Source organism: Nipponia nippon, unplaced genomic scaffold (genome assembly GCF_047370975.1).
Source record: "Nipponia nippon isolate SJK-2023a ecotype South Korea unplaced genomic scaffold, ASM4737097v1 scaffold_4, whole genome shotgun sequence".
NCBI lineage: Eukaryota > Metazoa > Chordata > Aves > Pelecaniformes > Threskiornithidae > Nipponia > Nipponia nippon.
In genome coordinates, this window is record NW_028262358.1 from 33,004,022 (window position 1) to 33,023,201 (window position 19,180).

At 34.0% G+C, this 19,180-nt stretch overlaps 1 protein-coding gene across 1 annotated transcript in view; it reads left to right on the forward strand.

Moving 5' to 3' along the window:
* Positions 1-19,180, forward strand: part of KIF6 (kinesin family member 6) — a 170,060-nt gene that overhangs the window by 41,141 nt on the left and 109,739 nt on the right. The window contains exons 7-10 of the mRNA XM_087775455.1: positions 2,678-2,884; positions 8,562-8,705; positions 11,801-11,887; positions 15,898-16,001. Of these exons, the coding sequence (XP_087631581.1) occupies positions 2,678-2,884; positions 8,562-8,705; positions 11,801-11,887; positions 15,898-16,001 (542 nt within the window). The remainder of the gene's footprint in view (positions 1-2,677; positions 2,885-8,561; positions 8,706-11,800; positions 11,888-15,897; positions 16,002-19,180) is intronic.

Here is a 19,180-nt window from a genome sequence, read left to right on the forward strand (position 1 = left end):
CCAATGACTTCCAAATCAGTTTCACTCATTTTACAAGAAAAAAGAAGTTGTGGAGAGAAACCCAATGGAATTTCTAGTGACTAGTCCAGCAGAATCTGCTTGGAACATGCAAAAACAAGTTGGGGCTAGTGTATTGCTATAGACAATAAAGACCTAATAGGCCAAATATTGCCCTGAGCTTTTGGAGCTCAGAGTCCTGAAATTATTTTCTTTTATGCTTTATTTTTTTTTGCCTCTGTTGGGGTTAAACAGGTGTGCCTAAAAGCACATTTTGAAATACATGAGGTTTTGCTGTATAGTGAAACTTAAGTTCGCTTAAGAATGTTTATTCTCAAGTATGATGATTTCTTCTGCTTCTTTCATAGCAACCTTTACTTTGTGATTCCACAGCTAGACCTGTATGAATATTTGATCTGGCTTAGACTTGTCTGCAGTATAGTGTGACTGATGCCATGACTGTAGTGCAAAATGTCCTCAAATATCAATTCTGTTGAGAACGTCCTTAAATATTAATTATATTGTGCATTTTGAGCTGGAAAAATAAAATATCCAGTCCCACTTCACAGAGCTGCAAGTAGTAAAATCATAGCTCTCCTAGTAAAATAAGTGAAGCTGGCTCTGATTATTCACGGGATCACAATTGCTGAATAAAGTACATTTTAACAGCATATAACTTTTTCTTAGTATAACTCCATTTTAAATATGTTTGGGAGTATTTTTCTTTCTTGACACCTTTCCCTGAGCCTGTTTATTTTCATTCCCATGCTACAACTGACTGCTCCTTCATTTGTGCAGCTTCACCTCTGAAGACAGCATAGTATATGACTGCACTCTGATGCTCACTTCACAGGATTGTGAAATGATCCTTAGAAACCAGGCAGTTAAGCAGAGCCAGTGGCTTGCCTATGTTATTCCAAAATTCCTCATCTGTATAAACTAATGATCAAAACGCTTCTCCCTCCCCCTCTGAGCTTGGCTTTATTAGGTAAAGCAGCCCAAAATAAAATGGTGCTAAGGCTGTAATTTCATTACAGAATTTTCCCCAACAACTACAAGCGTACGCTACTCCTGCACACCACCTACTTGTTCACATGCTGTATGCTGCCATTTTTCATTATTCTAGCAGAACTGCTTTCTACAGCTGCGCAGTGACTGAATCGGGAAACTGATCCAGGTTAAACAGCTATGGTTTGCAAACTATTTTTTTTTTTTTCCTTTAAGCTGGATCAGTTCCCAAAAACGGTTCAGTTGTGCTGGCGCTATTAAGGCTAGAGAAAAATATTGGGAAATTGAAGGGGAGACAATTCAGTCAAGAGGTATAGGTGTTCATATTATTCCTGGTAAAGGAATATTCAACTTACAGTCTTTCTATTAAGAGCTGTCCTTTCTGGATTAACAAGACAAGACTTTCAACACCTGCAATGGGCAGGGTATTTTAACATCTAGAATGTTTCATACCAAAGCAGACTATGGAAAAAAAAAGCAATATGTTGGTATATCTGGTCTGAATCACAGGGTATGCGTAGATAAATAATTACTCTAGAATAACAGAGGAAAAAAGTATAGACAAGATGAATGTATACAATTTAACCGGGATTTTTTATCATCTTTTTAAACAGCTATAAATAAGTAGAGATTTAGTTGCTAACTCAATAATATTTATTTATTAATTTATTTCACTACCTTATTTTTCTGCAAGTCAAGTATTTATGCCCTGATAACAATGTAGTCATAGTTTTTATAGTTTATAAATAAAAATACAGTTTGTATGGTAAACCTATAATCTCTATATATATTCTAAAGCTTTAGCTATTTATAAAATAAGGATAATAAGGAATTCTTTTAGCTTTAAGTTTCCAACAACAGCTTGATATAACTAAACAAAAGAGGCTTTAGATGCTTAAAGATTTCTTTATATGTTGTTTAAGAAGAGAAAGGTGCATGTGGTCATTTGAAATCTAAAATTAAATATCTGAGAGCTGTTTAAAATTCTCTTTTCTGCATTTCAAATATATTGGGAACACCACTAAAGTCATACTAAAGCTGAGCATCTCTAAAAATTGACCAAGATTTTCTGTGTGTCTAGTTAAGGAAGCATGGCAGTAGCTATTCCAAATAAATATATTTAAAGCCAAACTTTTTATGAAAACTCTGTCATGCCACATAAAATTCTGATACTGATTTTTCCAAGTTAAATTTTTTCATAAACGTAATGAAAATGTGAAAGTCTAAAGTATTATAGAAAGTCCGAGTCTTTCTATAAGCTATCTAGCAAAAAAAAAAAAAAAAAAAAAAAAAAAGGCTTACCAATGGGGAAATTGATAACCTCTTCGAGATCAGGAATTAGTAACTTTCCCTTTGATCAAAGGACCTGACCTTTACCTGTATTCCTCAGCATAGTAAGGCCAGCTACTTTGCTGATGTACTCACTGTTAAGAGTATCTTGGAACAAGGATAGTTGCTTGATTGCTTGCAGTGCAATTTGTCCAGATCAAAGTTATCCAAGTATTTGGCCAGAATGTGAGTGCCAATCCTTTTAGGTTCATGCATATTTATGACAGGTGCAAGAGCTAAAAAATTGGATAGGTTATTTCAATGAGACAGATTATTGCATTATAAAAAGCTAAATTTATTTATTAAATGAACATTGAGGATCCTTTCTTTCTTTTCGTTGTAGACACCAATGAATCAAGCCTCATCCCGATCTCACTGCATTTTCACTATTCACATCTCCAGCAAGGAACCTGGATCTGCAACTCTCCGACACTCCAAGTTACACTTAGTAGACCTTGCTGGATCAGAGCGTGTTGCAAAGACTGGAGTTGGAGGTCACTTATTGACAGAAGCCAAATATATCAACCTGTCATTACATTATTTGGAACAGGTAAAATTGGGATAGAGTGAAACATTTCTCCCCTTACTAGCTTCCTGTTTAGCAATATGCAATGTTTTGGAAATCTTGGTTCCAATATTCAATTACTCTTAGGATATTTATTGCAGTTTTTTAAAATGTTTGAGTTGATAGCTCTTCATTTGAAATAACATTTTAATTTAGGAAAAGCTTAACAATCAAACAGTAAGGTTATACTAGGTATACAGGGTAGTATTTCAAAAACAGTTTTCTTGTTTTATTTGGAATACTAAAGATATTTACAAGATTGCAGCTATATTTCTCCTAAAAATGTTCTTGTGATCTTCTCCTCCTTCCACAGCTGGGATCAAGATTTATCACTTAAGAATCATTGAACTAAAGTGGTTGCTTTTTATTTGGTTCAAGCATTGTAACGTGGTAAAATATTAGGCTTTTCTCTCATGTGTTGTTTTATTCCTTTACCAATGTGAATCTTCGATCTCTTTGAGACAGGAGTTACCTTTGTTAATGTATTCATGGAGTAATTACCGTAATTGGGTTTATACTAATAGGACTCATAGATGCAACTGCAATAATAATAATAAATCTCCGCAAATCTTTCTCACTCAGTAGTGGTTACTGAAAAAGCTTTAGCCTGTTGATTTAAGGTATACTAAAATCCCTATCCTCCTTTCACTGTTGCTTTTTATTTTTGCTCTTTGGAAAAGGCAAATATTGAGAAAGTAGATTAATCCTGATTAATCTTACTAATTTTTTTTTTTAAAGAAACAAAGAATGAGTTAAGATAGCAGTGGTAAATGGAAACTTTGAAGATGAATCATTCCAGTAGAAAGGTTTAGTTAACAGATTATTATTCTTATTATTATGAACAATAATAGTTATTATTGTTCATAATAATGATAATAATTCTTGATATTATTATTACTGGGGGGTTATTATTTTTCCTCCACTGATCTGATAGAATAATTTTTCCTTCATGACTAGAAAAATAAGATGTTGCATCTTAGGAACCTCGTAATTTTTATGAATGTGATAAGTGTGATAGTGAAGGCTGTTCACACTCACTAATATCTTCTTTTCTAGTATTTCTTCTTTTCTTTCCACCAGGTTTATAGGCATTGTTTGTATTCCATAGCATTCCTTCCTTTCAGGTGTTTCTTTTCAGCTTAGTATTTGTGGCACTGCTAAAAGACATTTACGCTTACTTATAAAAACTTAATGCACAGTACATTTATGTCTCCCTGATCTGCTGTGATGTTTTCTATTCTAATGCTGTAAAACACCAAGCAAGGGTAAGAAACACTTGGCAATCAATGAAATCTATTTGGATGCTGTGCTATTAAGTTGCAATCATTGAAGATTTTCAAGTGTGGATTTCAGACGTCACACCTGTAAGAGAAATTAAGTTCTTTCTAAGACTGAATATGTAATATTCTTTTCACAGTACGGTAAACACTGTTCCTGTTGCCAGAAATTTGTTATTTTTTGGAATGCTTTAAAAATTTTTACATACAACAATAGCAGGTCTGTGAGGCTGTCATTTAGTGGGAGAAATAAAGGGGGGGTAAGAGGGAAAGAAGAAAACACGCTTAACTCCAAAATTCAGATTTGTCCCTTTTAATTTATACTCCAGTATATGTGTTACTTAGTAAATTTTACAGTTGAGAAAATCCATTAAAACAGAAAATTTTGTGGGTGTCTATATGTGAAAATTCTTTAAAGTTACCATTAGGAATTATAACTGATTGTTCCACTTACTGGGAAGAATATTTTTCATTGTTACGTTGTGTGTGTTTCTGTTAACAAGAATAAATCTCTTGGATTTCATTTAATCTACAATATCAGAGATATTTCATCTGTCAAAAGAAGCAGCTTAAGGCACAGCAGGTGGCAGTCAGTCATTTACTATTACACTGAATTTTTTTCATACCTCCCATTTGTTTAAATTTTACCTTGAAGAAAAATGTCTGTAATTCAGTTGTACTCATGGGAAGTGATAAGGGTGAATGATGCTAAAATGGACCTCTTCAGAATCATACAAATTGTACTCAGGATCCTTCTTATTTACTGCATTATTTTTATGTATTTATAATGCAACATTGCATGAGCTGCTGTGAGGTTGAATTTAATAATCTATGTAGTGTGTTTTGAGATACTCAGGTTTGAAGTGCTGTAGAAGCATAAAATATTAATGTTTTGTCATGCAACTTTTAACTCCTATTTTAGAATAAATACAGTTGGAGATAAGCACATTGGATTCTGTCTGGGATTGCATATTGTTAATACAAATGTTTTCTAATACTGAATAAAAGACCACTCAGGACAGTAAAAAATATTTTTTTGTTCAGTGGGAATTGGGCCATTCAATCCTGACCTTGCAGTGACTAATATTAAAGTACAAGGATTCCTCAATTCAGCTTATTTACATGCTCAACTATTTAGTGATCTACTGGTGTTTTAGTGTTGAGTTATGCCATTTCTAAACACCTTGCATAATAAAATAGTAATGTAAAATGATTTGTGTCAAGATGGCAATGGGAACACAGTTCTGTGTTATCACACTCAGTCTACCCATTAAATATCCACAATGTGTTAAAAAATTTTCAAATAAATCAACCGCGCTTTTTCTCCAAGTGTCCTATATGTCTAGAGCAAAATGAAGATGAGATAGTGTCATGCAGCTGATCTACAATGGCAGTAGGGACAATTCAATTTTAGTGTCCACAGCAATTTGATGCATAGGTGCCCTTAAAAGTCCCTACTACCATGTCCAGGTAGCCTTTGTTGTCTGTAAGATGTAGTAGCATGTTGTGGAATTACAACTGCATTTTTTTTGTGTGTGTAGATATTCTCTTCTAATACACAACATGGGGTATATCAGACCAAATTTAGAGCTACAAGTTAACAGTGCTACAGCCACATGATTTGACACTATAGTGGAATTAGAACTATATGTATTTCCCCAAAACAATAGAATACAATGTTCCCACTGCTTTGATAGATATGCTTGTTGACTGTCACTTAACATGTGCTCCATTTAGGGAATGCCAAAAGATTGTATTGGTTAGTGAATGATTATTACCCACATCTACCAAAGTTTTTGCTAATCAAGTTTGAAATCACTGCCAGACATCAAATGCTAGATTTATCCACATCCTATAGAAAAGGTAATTTTCTATTTTTGTTGTTTCCTAATTAGCATATATAGACATTAGAATAACAGAAAAAACAGGAACGTTTTAATAATTTAAAGTGAAATACATGCATTTGTTTCTGATTGGCAAATCATGATTTTTTGGGTGAATTATTTCCAGCAAGACCTGTAGTATATACTGGAGACAAGCATATGTTGTCCAAAAAGTAAGAATGCTTGTAATTAACTACAAGACACCAGCAGTAGAGTATGGATTTTTTGCTGTAAGGACCAGAGCTTAAGCTGTGATAAACTCTACTAGAAATGGGAGGTGGGATGGGAGACTTAACTGACAGAAATCTGAAGAGTGGGGAGGTGTGGGTAGGAATCTAAAGGATTCTGGATATGGATCAAAGGCAATGTCGAAGGTCTTGTGGCTGCAGACGGAGAGGAGAAAAAAAGGAGACCTCTGGAGCAGGAATATGGCTTCAGAGCATGTGATACACTAAACTGCAAGATAGAGATGTAGCTGATGGCTCTGTACCTGCAAATGATGCACCCCAAAATCCTCATCTGAGGATGCTCTGAGAATATGTCCTACCTGTCTGTTGGCATGAGGTACTGATGCAAATCTGTTCCCTGTATGAAGTTACTGGTTGCACAAGATGTGGACAGGAACAGGGACTCTTGGGCACACGTCAGATCATATCATAACCACTTGTGGGTCTCAGGCCTTCCTTTACGTTTACCAATATTTGCAAATCTTTCAGTGGAGTTATTTATGAGTGATTGTACCTGCTCTATGCTATTACGTTTCTTATAGGATGCAATTTTACAGGAAGTGACAATATTTGTGACAGCTTCCACGTTTAAAAAATTAATTAGGTCTTAAAGTGCTTTGTTTGGCCCACTCAAAATGAAACTTTCTGCCTTAAAATTATCTTGATACAGTCCTGGTTCAGTAATATTATAAAGGCTTTTTAAGCTTAGACCTACCAGTATTTAAAAAACAAAGAAACAAACCGACCTTTTTTTATATCAAAATGATAATTACACCTTTTTTTGGACCATGTAAAAATGAGACAATTTTCTGATTATCACATTTGGTTGGCTGTTAGAAGACCCAGGTTCAGATCTGTACAAGTGGTCTCTGTCACTTTGTGAAAGGACATAATTTCCCTCTCCTTCAGATTTCTCCTCTTTCTATTTCAGATTCCTTGATTGGATTGTAAAGAGTGATTTAGGTGAGGTTTTACTGAAGGGACTTAAAGCCATCATCTTCTGTGTTATGTGACTGTCTCGCATGACAGTACAGTGGCTTCTGCATCATGAGAGATGGTCACATAGCTTTTCAGTGCCAGCATGGGAGGGTTCAAATTCTACCTGGGCTACAGACTTCCTGCATGAACTTCAGAAAAAATGAACTTCTCTGTAACACAGTTCCCATTTCTAATGGAAATAACATATCTTCCCTATGGCTCTTTTCCCACCTTGTCTATTCAAATTGTAGTCTCTGTGTGGCAGAGACTGGAATTCTGCTTATTAATGTATACGCTAGACTACTATGAGGTTTCTATGCAATATTATAAACTAACAGAGATATAAGATATTTCCATCTCACAAGTTGTAATATAAGAGATTTGAAAACCTTGATCCAGGAATGGGTTTCCAGATTCCTTTAAAGATAGTAATTTTCATATTATGCATTCGTTCCTCTCAGGACTGCCAGTGTAAGATTTATAGCCATAAGAAATTTTAACTTTCTGAAGACCATTAAGAGAAACTAGTGCCAACAAAAAAGTTGCTACTAAATTTTCTAAAATAACAATTTTCTTAAGTGCAGCAAAATATGTGCTGGTGCGTAACATTTGTTAAAGCAAAACCAACTCCTCATCATTTGGGGTAGCTTGTACAACTCATATAGCTACAGTTTTTCAGTACAGTGCTAGGCCAGTTAACAGTTCAAATCTTTGATATCACAACAGGTCATGGGGTAATCTAGCTTTTTATTTAATACTAATTAAGTCCCATAATGTAAACAGCTGAGAAGGCAAACTGAGAACTTTTTGCCCAAGGCATATGTATTCTAAACTGAATTATTTCTTTCCAGCAGTACATTGTAATCATGCACCCTTTTATTTGTGTTTTACTTTTCAAGGAATTTTTTACTTGAATACTATCCATACTTTATTATTATGACAGAAAAAATACAAGGAAGATTTTCAGTAAGTTTCTGTGTCTTAGAAAAGTCTGTGGTTTTTAGTTTATTGCGTTCAGTTTCCATGTTGCTGAGAGGTTGTAAAACTAGGGTATGATAAAATTAAATTTATTTGGTCTTTCGGGTCCAGATCCTACAAAGACATGTAAACACTCTGAAATTTAAGTTAAAATTATTTCAATAAAATCAGTTGGTTTGCAGCTAACTTGGTGCATGAGCATAGTTTTGTTGTATCAGAAGTTTACATTCCTGAGCATATTGGTTTTTTTCTCTTTCTGTGTCCATCATTAATAGACATGTAAATTTAAAAATCTTTTCCATTTTTACTATTATTTCAGGTAATAATTGCACTTGCAGAGAAAAACCGGTCCCACATTCCTTACCGAAACTCTATGATGACCTCGGTACTAAGAGACAGCCTGGGAGGAAACTGCCTGACTACCATGATAGCAACGCTCTCTATAGACAAAAGAAATATAGATGTATGTTATTTCCATCTATTTTCAACAAGAATATTTTCACTTCTCTAAAGATCCTGATCTTTTGCCTTTTATTACAGTTTGCAATTCAACTGTGTATGCTTTTATTCTTATCCTTACAAAAAAAACATTTTAATTTTGTTTCCAGGAGATAATTTTATCAGTGGAAATTATGTAGATGTAAGATGTAGACAAATCCTGTAGGAAATGTGCTTTTCTCGAAGTAATCTCAAGTCAAGGAGCAGTTGGGAAACAACTTGTACCTAGTAATGAACCTTTTTTTTTTTTTTTCCAAATGTACTTTTTTCCCCGATGACTAAATCTTTGAGTTATGAAAAGGCATTTCCAAGGAATTTTCCACAGGGCATATTGGTAAGATCTATAAGTAGATTATGGATCACACTGAAAGCCTTGGTAGAACTTTCGTAGACTTATTTGGAGCCAAGATTTTTTTTGAGTATGATAGACAGCTGGAGAGTTCATTGGGGGGAAGAGGGAATTGGGTGGGATGATGTGGGATTTTTGGAAAATTTTTCAAATACTTTTATCTCCCTTCACCCATTTCCTGCACTGGAATTATATGTAGCGATGTTTTCTTCTTTTACTAAAATATGTTGCGATGTGAATACATAGAACCTTGCTCAAAGCCATTTACATTCGATTTATTTCCTGATTTTCCATAACATCAAAGCGTTCTAATGTGAATGAACGAGAAAAAAACCTATTAAACCTAAGACTGTTTTCTGAAGTACAGTGGAGAGCATTGTACTAAAACTGTACTTCATCTAGTTGAAGACTTGTTTTTCTTTAGAAAATGGGCTTTGCTGTTAAATGAAAACAGATTGTTCAGACTTGTGAACATGTAATTATGCAAGCATACATATACCATCTACACAACAGACCTTCTTCTCCAAAAATAAATAAAAAAAGTCCCTACCCTGCTCCTCAAAGTCTGGTATGTGCAAGTAATATTAGGACAGATGTTAAGTCAATTGCTAAACATAAGAAAATGTCAGAATTAGGATAGCTGCATAATTTTAATTTGGAATTATGTGAGTCATTCTGCATAGTTATGTTTGGTTTGCTTTTTTGTTTGTTTTTTTCCGTTGGTTATACATTTCATTCAGAAAGGAAGCACAAGAGAGAATTGCCCCCCCGGTATGAATTGAGGCTGTATAATAAAAGCAGCTTTCTTAAAGACCTAGCTCTGTCTCTTGCAATGAAAGCAATGAAGCAGAGAATTCAAAGAAAGGGCACTGTCATGAAGAGGACAAATAGAATATTATCCTAGAGTACTAAATTATATTCCTACTTCTACTGAAGAGTTTGTATACAACTTCTCACATTACCTACATCACATTTTCTGTGCTAGTTTTGTGGAGTGCTTGAAAGATGATGTTGATTCTGAATTGTAGATACATACATTATTATAGTTGTAACTGAAGTTGAATGGAAACTGTTTTGAACAAAAGATCATATAATAATCAAATATCACTTTTCTTGGTACTTTTGACTTCATTTTCCCTTCTGTGAAGTGTAGTCATTCCACCTCCTTGCAACAAAGCAATACCTAGAGCGTTAATTGCTTAATTTTTGTGAAGCCCTCAGGTACTGTAATGACGAGCATGGCAGAAAAAAAGATTAGGAATTTAGTAGCTGTCACTTTTGATTACCATTTTGATGTCATTGAATAAATAGATTGTAAGCTTACATATTGAACATTGAAGATTGAATTGATTAGCTACTTATTAATTTAACATATGTGTCACACTGAACAGGGCAAAGAGGTCTGGTGGAAATGTATATATGTGTACTGTACATATAATTGTACTTAATATATGTATAGAACTTAATTAAAGTCACATTAGCTGATCATCATAGCACAGGAACTGTATGGCAGAGGCAAACAGAGAGTCCAGCTAAGACTATGTGCAACTCTCTTAATTGTAAGGCCCTCTTTTCCTTTCCTTGAAAACTCTTCGATTCTGCGTGTATATAGTATGTCTGTGGCAATAAACACTAGTATACTAGTATACTATATATACACTGTCATCATGGTACCCTAATTCAGATACCACCCCTCCAAGCAGTGAAAGAGACAGAAGTCCTGTGGAAAAAGGAATATATGATCATATATTTAAATTGGTATTTTCATGTGTTGGAGGACTGAAAACTGCAGAATTACTTTGATTCTGAAATACAAGTCTGTAGCAGTAGTAAATTTCTCTTAATGTAGGGGTTATGTGTAAATTCTTACATTTTTAAATGCAGACTGGCACATCTCAGAAAATGTTATCATACGGTTTACCAAGCTGTTTATTTAAGACTACTGCATGATGCTGGCTTTTTATTCATTAGGTAGGTAAGTTCTCTAGCAGGGTCTGGCATATAAGCATCATCTAATCTCAAAGGACAGAACAATACTTAGGGATCCTAGATTTCATTCTGTGCCCTAGGTGGGAGTACGCATTGGTTGTTACAGTTTTCTCAACAACCTCGGTCTTGTATCATCTTTTTTTTTTTTCCCCCTACCTTCCTGTCCTCATGCACCTCATCTTAGCTCATCTGACAGTTTTTTATCTGGTATCATATTTCTTCTGTATGCCTCCTAGTTCCAAGTCTTCCAGCTTGTTTCTCATTTGTCCTGGACTTCCACTCTTCTTCCTTTCATCTCTTTTCCCAGCTTCTTTTACGTATGTTTCTCTAGTCCCATTTTCACAAAAAAAAATTGGTTTTAGTTAATTTTCTCTTTTTTTCATTATTCAAAAGTTTTTACCTTCTGAATAGCATGGCTTTCTTATCCTTTAGTGCCAGCTGGGGGCTCATTTGAAACACCGTAGATCAAGGGATTGACTAGGTCAATAAAATATGTACTATGATTTGACAGTTTTATATGTCGCTGTCATTAATATGCTAACCTAATTTCCCTTGAATATTGTTGTTTTGGAATATGAAATGGTAGATTAGTTCTATAAAATATACAAAAAACCAGAAACTTAGTGCGATGACTTCATTAGCAGTCTGTTCTACTTACCTGGTGCAAAGCTAACTGAAATTTTTCTTTTTTCTCTCTTTCTGTTTTTTTTTTTTTCTTCCAGGAATCTATATCAACCTGCAGATTTGCACAGCGAGTTGCTCTTATTAAGAATGAAGCAGTTCTTAATGAAGAAATTGACCCCAGATTGGTGAGAGTTGACCGGGGGCAGAGGGAAGGAGATAGCTTGTTTTAAGTTTTAATAATCTATAGCAGTCAAATGGATGTTGAGGATTTTACACTGAATCATCCCATTAAATTGTTTTTTAGATTCAAGTTCTAATTTTTTCTATAAAATAACTACTATTTTTAATTTTTCTTTTGGACATAATTACAATTAAATGGACTGTTATAAAACCCCTAAAGGCTTTCTCAGCTCTTAAGGCATCTGAGGAGCAATGGTCACTATCATTATCAGCTTTGTATTGCTTCTTTTAGGGTGTTAGTTTCTAAATCATAGTCACAGACAATTGGATGTCCCTAAAACTCTTAAAAAAATCTACTAAGGTTACTAGTCGCTTGATGAAGGCACACTGCTGCACTGAAACAGTTCGTGTATTAAAAAGCTAAGAAACATACAGATGCAGTCCTTCCTTGAGATTGGTCCAAGGAACATTTTAGCTAGGAAGAAAGAACTCCGTGAAGTTACCATTAGGAAAAAAGGAAGACAAGTAAATGAGATGTAGAAATAGGATTTCCACACTAAAGCGTTAGGCTGATGTTCACATCCCAAAGACCGGCAGAGGAGCTCTGCAGAATGGATCGGGGATTTAGGAAGTACAGAGAAGGACAGGGGTGGTAATCCACATTGGTAAAGCACAAAGCATTGCCACATAAAGAAAACAAGTTTCTTCTTTTCATGGGCATAACAAAAATGTACTTTATTTTTTCTTTTTAGTATTTGGTTAGTCTTTCCTTTGAAAGATTTTATATGCCTCTAGCTTGTTACATACCAGATTTGTTTGAAGATGTGCTCTGTAATATATGTTCTACTATATTAAGAGGCCTTTTTGTTTATTTAATATAATTTTCTGCACTACCTGGAACATTTATTTCCTTTGTAAATATTAAGTACACCTATTAAGGATTGATTAATTCAACATAGTATTTCAGATAATGATAGCTACTGGATCAGCTGGGTTGCATGCTGTGTATCAAAGATGTTTTCTGTTATGGGAAATATTTGACGGAGGTTACACTGGTCATGCCAAAACTGCATATATGGACATAATGAAGAAAGAACTATGGGTGCATTTCAGCATACCCTCTGTCTCTGTGACAGAGACATCAGATGAAAAATAAGTTCAGGTTAAGCTATTATATTATCCTGTTTTTAAATACTGTCTCTTTATATACAACATACTTTTTAACAACTTTGCACCTCTAAAGAATATAAAATCTGAATTAAATATTCCCATTTCAGTGGTCCTGTATGTTTTTTTGATATACTAATTGCATCATCGTTCTTTCTAATGGGCAAAATTATTACTGTATTTCTAAATTTCTCATGACTGATTTCTAATTACAAGTTTTATGTATTTTGTTCTCGTATGAACTTCTGAACTGGCTAGGAAACGCTTTCCTCTGGAAAGCTAGACTACAGAATGCTAGATTATACAACATAAGAAGCATTTGTTGTCTAAAAATTGAGGGATTAGATGGTCAATTATTTCATTCATTGTTACTTGATGGTAATTAACATATTTCAGTTACCGTTAATGATTGTGCTTTTATTTTTTCTTGTCCTTGAAGTTCAAAGGGAATAGGAGATTCTTGTCAGGGTTTCTGCTGGTTTTCTTTTTTTTTGTTATTATTTTATATATTTTTTTCTCCAAACAATTTCTAATAATAACAGCATCCAAAAAAAAAAGAGTGGCCAAAAATAAACAAACAAAAAAACCCAGTAGACACTGAACAACTTCTTCATTTCTGTCTGTCTGTCCTTTTTTTTGTTTCCTATGTAGGCTTTATAGTAGCAAATCATGTAAAACATTTCTTCCATGGCCACAGAAGCCTTTGGTTGAGGTGGAACACATGCAGGCTCCTGAACATTTACTACATCCTGTGGAGCTATACTCCATGAGTTTGGTATGTCTCGCTCTGCAGGATCATTTAGCAAGTAAAACAAAAGTGGACTCGTGAGAGTTAGAAAACCATCCCCTCTTGTGGAAAAGGCAGGGGAACACAGGTACCTAGACTTTATATGGCTCAGTGCTCATTGTGGAATTTGTTGCCCATCTTAAATAACTAAAGTATATTCCCAGGGTGCAACTTGATTATTTAGTAAAGTGCTGAACTTATGATTTTTTTCATAAAATCAAATTCCATTTATTTGCAGTATTTATCATCTGTAAGTTGAATGCATGCTTTATAAAGGGAGTGCATAATACCTCTTGATAGATCTGAGTTAAGTGTGACTGTTGTGTAAACTTTATTCTTCATAATGGAGACTTCCTGACTGTGTATCTTACTAAGAAGATGAACTTGTACCCATTGTACTTCTTAAGCAACTTAGCTTTTAACCTCTCTCACTTATGACCAAAGCATCTGGTTTAAACTGAAAATGTAACTGTTAAGTCTGAATTAAATCTAATCTCCTCTGGCATTCATTTTTAAAAAAAAAATGAAAATATTATGCCTCTGTAGATTTTTGTTTATCTTAATAATACTTGAAAAATCAATCTTTTTATCCATATCCTGAAAATGGTATTTCTGTTGTTATCAGATTGAGGTTAATCATGCTAACAAATTTGAACATTGAACAGGGATGGTACTATCAGTTCAGCTTTCTGCCTTTTTGTAGTCCAACCCCAAATTTTATTTTAGTGACTCAGTAATTGGCACAGACTACATCAGAGTGTGGCACCAGAGAGAGGCAGCCTAAAATCAGGTTAAAATGTCTGGCCTGCAATATTCTTATGGCACTCTTGCAACATCTGTAATTGACAGTTCACCACCTTAATAGATTCTTAAATAAAATATTGTAAGTTAGCCTTTCATACTTTATAGTAACAAATGTGTTACTGGTAAGTTTAGAGTTAAAAGAAATAATCACTCGTCTGTTTAGAATATTTTGATTTTTAAAGTCATGGTTAAATTTAAACATTAAAAGAAATACAAATGTTTGAAGGAATTTTAACATCCAGTGAAAATGTGTCATCAATTTCAACAATCTTATTTCTAGAAAGTGCGTGCAATCAAGAGTGATTCATTTTTCCTTGAAAACATTCTTCTCTTGGAAACTGATTTTGCACATCGAATCAGTGTACTCATATCCATCTAAAAATATCATTGGACTCCTGATGCATTTGAGCCATTATAAGGCGATGCATCATTAAAATGATCAATCATAAAGTATCGAAGAACTTGCTCATTCATGTTTTAGACTTAGGGATTTGCATATTGTCCCTGCTTTGTAGAATTTGGCCTTGGGAGGCTAGTGATTTGTAAAATATGGTTTTATACAGACATTTTTTCCAAAAGTGCAGGCTCCAATAATGAGCTATTGGAATTTAAAAACCTAGTACATTTCTCCAAGTCACTTTCTCAATCATTACTATTCATTAATGAAATTTAATTTCATTATGTTGATTTGTACTATTCACTTGTTGTTAGCAACTGATACATCCTACAATTATAGTATGCTATAATTCTAATAAGAGTGGAATGTTACATGTAAAAAAAGAAAAGTTAAGATTAAAATACTAAGGTATTGTTTTGGAATTTCTGTTTTTAAAGGGAAGGAAAAAAAAATCACTTTTGGTGTGTAGTTGTCCTGTCCCTAGCAAAGACATCAGTTCTATTTTAAATGTGTTTTCATCACTGACAGCAAAACTAATGAGTCAGAAAGCTCTTTTTATTCTTATGGCAAATTATTTTTCTCTTTTGCAAATAATCTTTTGAACTCTTTCTGTACAGCCATGTCTTCTAACACGTAGAGTTTACTGAGTGTGGAAGACTCTTCTTGTTTTTGTAAATGGAAAAGGAAAAAAAGTGCTTGGTGTATTTAGGGCATTTGGACTGTTTTTAAAAAAGAGATGTTGCTTAAAAAAAGAGAAAACCAAAGTATAATATTTCCCTAAATTCAGCCTTCTACTGCAAAAATCATAAACTAGCTATTAATTTGTAGGTGATGCGTGTTTTATGCCTTGCTGTTTGTAGATGATTGTCCAGCTGAAAAAGGAGATCCAGGAGTTGAAGGATGAGCTGGCGCTGGTGACTGGCAAGCAAAGAACATCAGAGCTTTCACAAGAAGAGCTACTTGAGTAATGGCTTACATTGTTTTCATTTTCTTCTTTTGTGGTGATACTTTTAATCAGTTTCTTTGTTGGCATAAATATTTAAATTTATCTCAGAGCTTTAAACTTCACTGAGTGAATAATAAAGTGAAGATGGGTGCCAGGTTAGAATGGCAGTTTTCCATGAAAAGCTGTATGAGGCTGCTGGCTGTGTTTTTGCAGCCTCAGCTTTGAGGAAGTGAAGTAAAGTAAACGCAAAGGATGGGAATGCCGGTCAGATGCCAGGCAAAAAGGGGTGTTGTATAAGAGTGCAGAATAAAAAAAACAGTCTCTCTCAAAACTGGATATATGATCTGAGTAGAATTCAAGAAATATTCTTTGTGCTGAGAAGTATCCTGCTGCAGTATTAGTTTTACGTAGGCCAAGAGAAATCTTGCATTTCTAATACACAATTAATCAACGTCTTAAAAGCCAAATATTCAAATTTTTTACTGAGCATGCTATTGAAAATGCATGATTAATTCACGTAAGTGTTGTAACATCTTACAGCTTTTTGTAATGGATCAGTACAGCATGTAAGAACTTTCTGTGTATTACATACAAATATTTACTTAGGTCTAAACGTTCACAATAACTAAATTCACATTTCCCATGTGAAAAGTTAATTGATTCTGTAGGATGGACCTATTTAATCTCTGTGCCTCATCTGTATAAAGAAAGTAGTAACTCTCTAGAGATTTTATTTGGTTAGTATAGTAATGGTAACTGAGTTAAAGCTGTGAGAATTTTTAGTCTTATTTTAATTTCTCTTGGAACTGGTCCAGAACAAAATTACCAGTGCTAACAATTTCCACTGACATCCAGAAGATTCTGGAGAAATGAGGACAAGGTGCTACCTTGAACCCTGAGTTTCTCATGTAGATTGTTGTCATTCTTAATTCTTGGGTTTGATTGTTTTGTTTTAATTCAGAAACTAAATAACATCCATATCAAGGATGAGGAGCTAAATAGCATTATTTCCTTTACACCGTTAATCTGAGTCATTTTCAACATACATTAATATTTATATATCCTTTTGCCCAAAAGTATGGTATGTAGTAGTGTCTTTTTAACCTGACAGAACTAGGGCTTCAGAAGATGAGTGACTCTCTGTGACTTTATTCAGATATACTTAAATAATCTATATATTAATTTAAAGATGTACTTTCCTAACATTATTGTAAAAACTGTCACACAAATTTTCCACTGTGGTCATGTTTGCTGTAGCATACATCTGGGAGGCCTTGTTTCAGAAATGTGTGACTAGAAAGTGTATCAGTTGTATGTTTTTCCTTTTTATCTCTATAGCACAATACATAGTGTGTTACATTGCCAGAAAAGGTTGCTTCTGAGATTATAGCAAGGAATTTTGCATCTTGTTCCTCCAGAAAGAGCAGGGAGGAGACTTTAATGAGTTTCTACCCGTAATAAGACACAGAAGGAGAAATAACTTTCAAGGAACTCAACTATATTAGGACAACACAAAATTTCAAGTTTTTTAAATTTATAATTTATTTATGTTTCCTCAGGCTCATGTAGCACATGTGTTCATTGTTTCAGAAATAAGTTCTTTCTTGGAACAAATGCTCTGCAATTAAAATACAGAACAAAACTTAAGTACTGGTGACTGAGATACAATACTTTTCGTGAGGATCAATAATAAAGAAGGAGGACCTCAAACAATTAACCTCGTCAGTCATAAATGCCATATAATGGCCTTGTTCAAAGACCATTATTTTTAATACAGAATTAAAATGGAAAAAAGAATTGGAAATACAGAGTTTTTTATGGGTAGCATAGTTTGAAGGAGAGAGCAGAAGATACTGCTGGAGAATAACTCATATTCATGAGTCAGACTGGCTTATTAATACTATATGCTGTAGTTGAATGTTGAAAGATAAGTCAATCATTTTTTAAACAGTTCAAGTGGGGGAAAATATCAAATGTCAGTTTTTATGAGTTTTGCATTTGTATGTGTTCTTGCAAGCAGAGTGTTCACAGGTAAATGACTGATGTGGACTAAACACCCAAATGAAAGTATAATGAAATGATAGTATAAAAAGCCACTACTTCAATGAAAATATCTTTCTGTGGTTTCGAACACTTAGGCATTTTGAGCTTGCTTTTGTATGGTGATGGTATTTGTGACCATGCTGGTTTACATCTGTCTGAGCCTCCTGTCCATAAATATCCTGAGCATTTATGAACATCAACAGATAGCATCTAAGTGTTCTGTCTCCAGTTAGAGTCAATCAATGCATAACACAGCAAATCTTTATGACAGTTCTGTTTATTGAGACTGGCCATCTCAGTTTGGAGCTACTCATTATCTGGAGAGTTTGTTCACATTAAAGAATAAATATACAAGTGAGTAGTCCAAACAGAAGTATTGACCTGGATGAGGGCTGATAAAATCATGATTTACTATTACTGGAAAAAGTCCGTTGCGGTTTGCATCGAGTTTTGCATCTATAATGAAACGTAAATAATATTACTTATCAGGAGACATATGGATCAGATTGTTATGACAGAATAGGAAAAGAAACATGGTTGATAATGCAACATACTGTTTTGCACTTTATTTGGAGTTGCCACCCAAGAATGGCTCTTAGGGGAATGGTAATGTAGGGGATTCCAGACAGAATAATCTCTTTTTTTTTTTTTTTTTTTTATTGATGCTTTTTTAATATGCCCAGAGAGGAAATTATAATTAGGGTCATTATGGATTTCAAATAGTATTTAGACATTTATGCTTAGTTAGGGTATCTTCTGTTTAAACTTAAATAAACTGTATCTCGACGTGTATATGTATGTGTATATATGTATAAAAATAACCCAAATTTACATAGTTCTTCTCAAAATTCTTAAACTTTAACAAAAGTCTTACTGTGGTTCATTTTATTACAAAGAAGGTAATTAACTAGTAAGGAGAAGTGTTACTAAATATAGTCTCATCAAAAATGGATTTGTTTTAATTCTTCTTATTCTGATTCATCATACATATTTCAAGGGAGGTCAGAGCAAAATTAATCTTCTGAAAACATTCTGTGCCAATTTTTTTGATTTATTCTTTGATTCTGAACACAGATGATCAAAGGTACAAAACAATGAAAAACTCCATGCACTAAGTACATATTTATTTTGTTGCCTCTGCACAAGTCTTTATC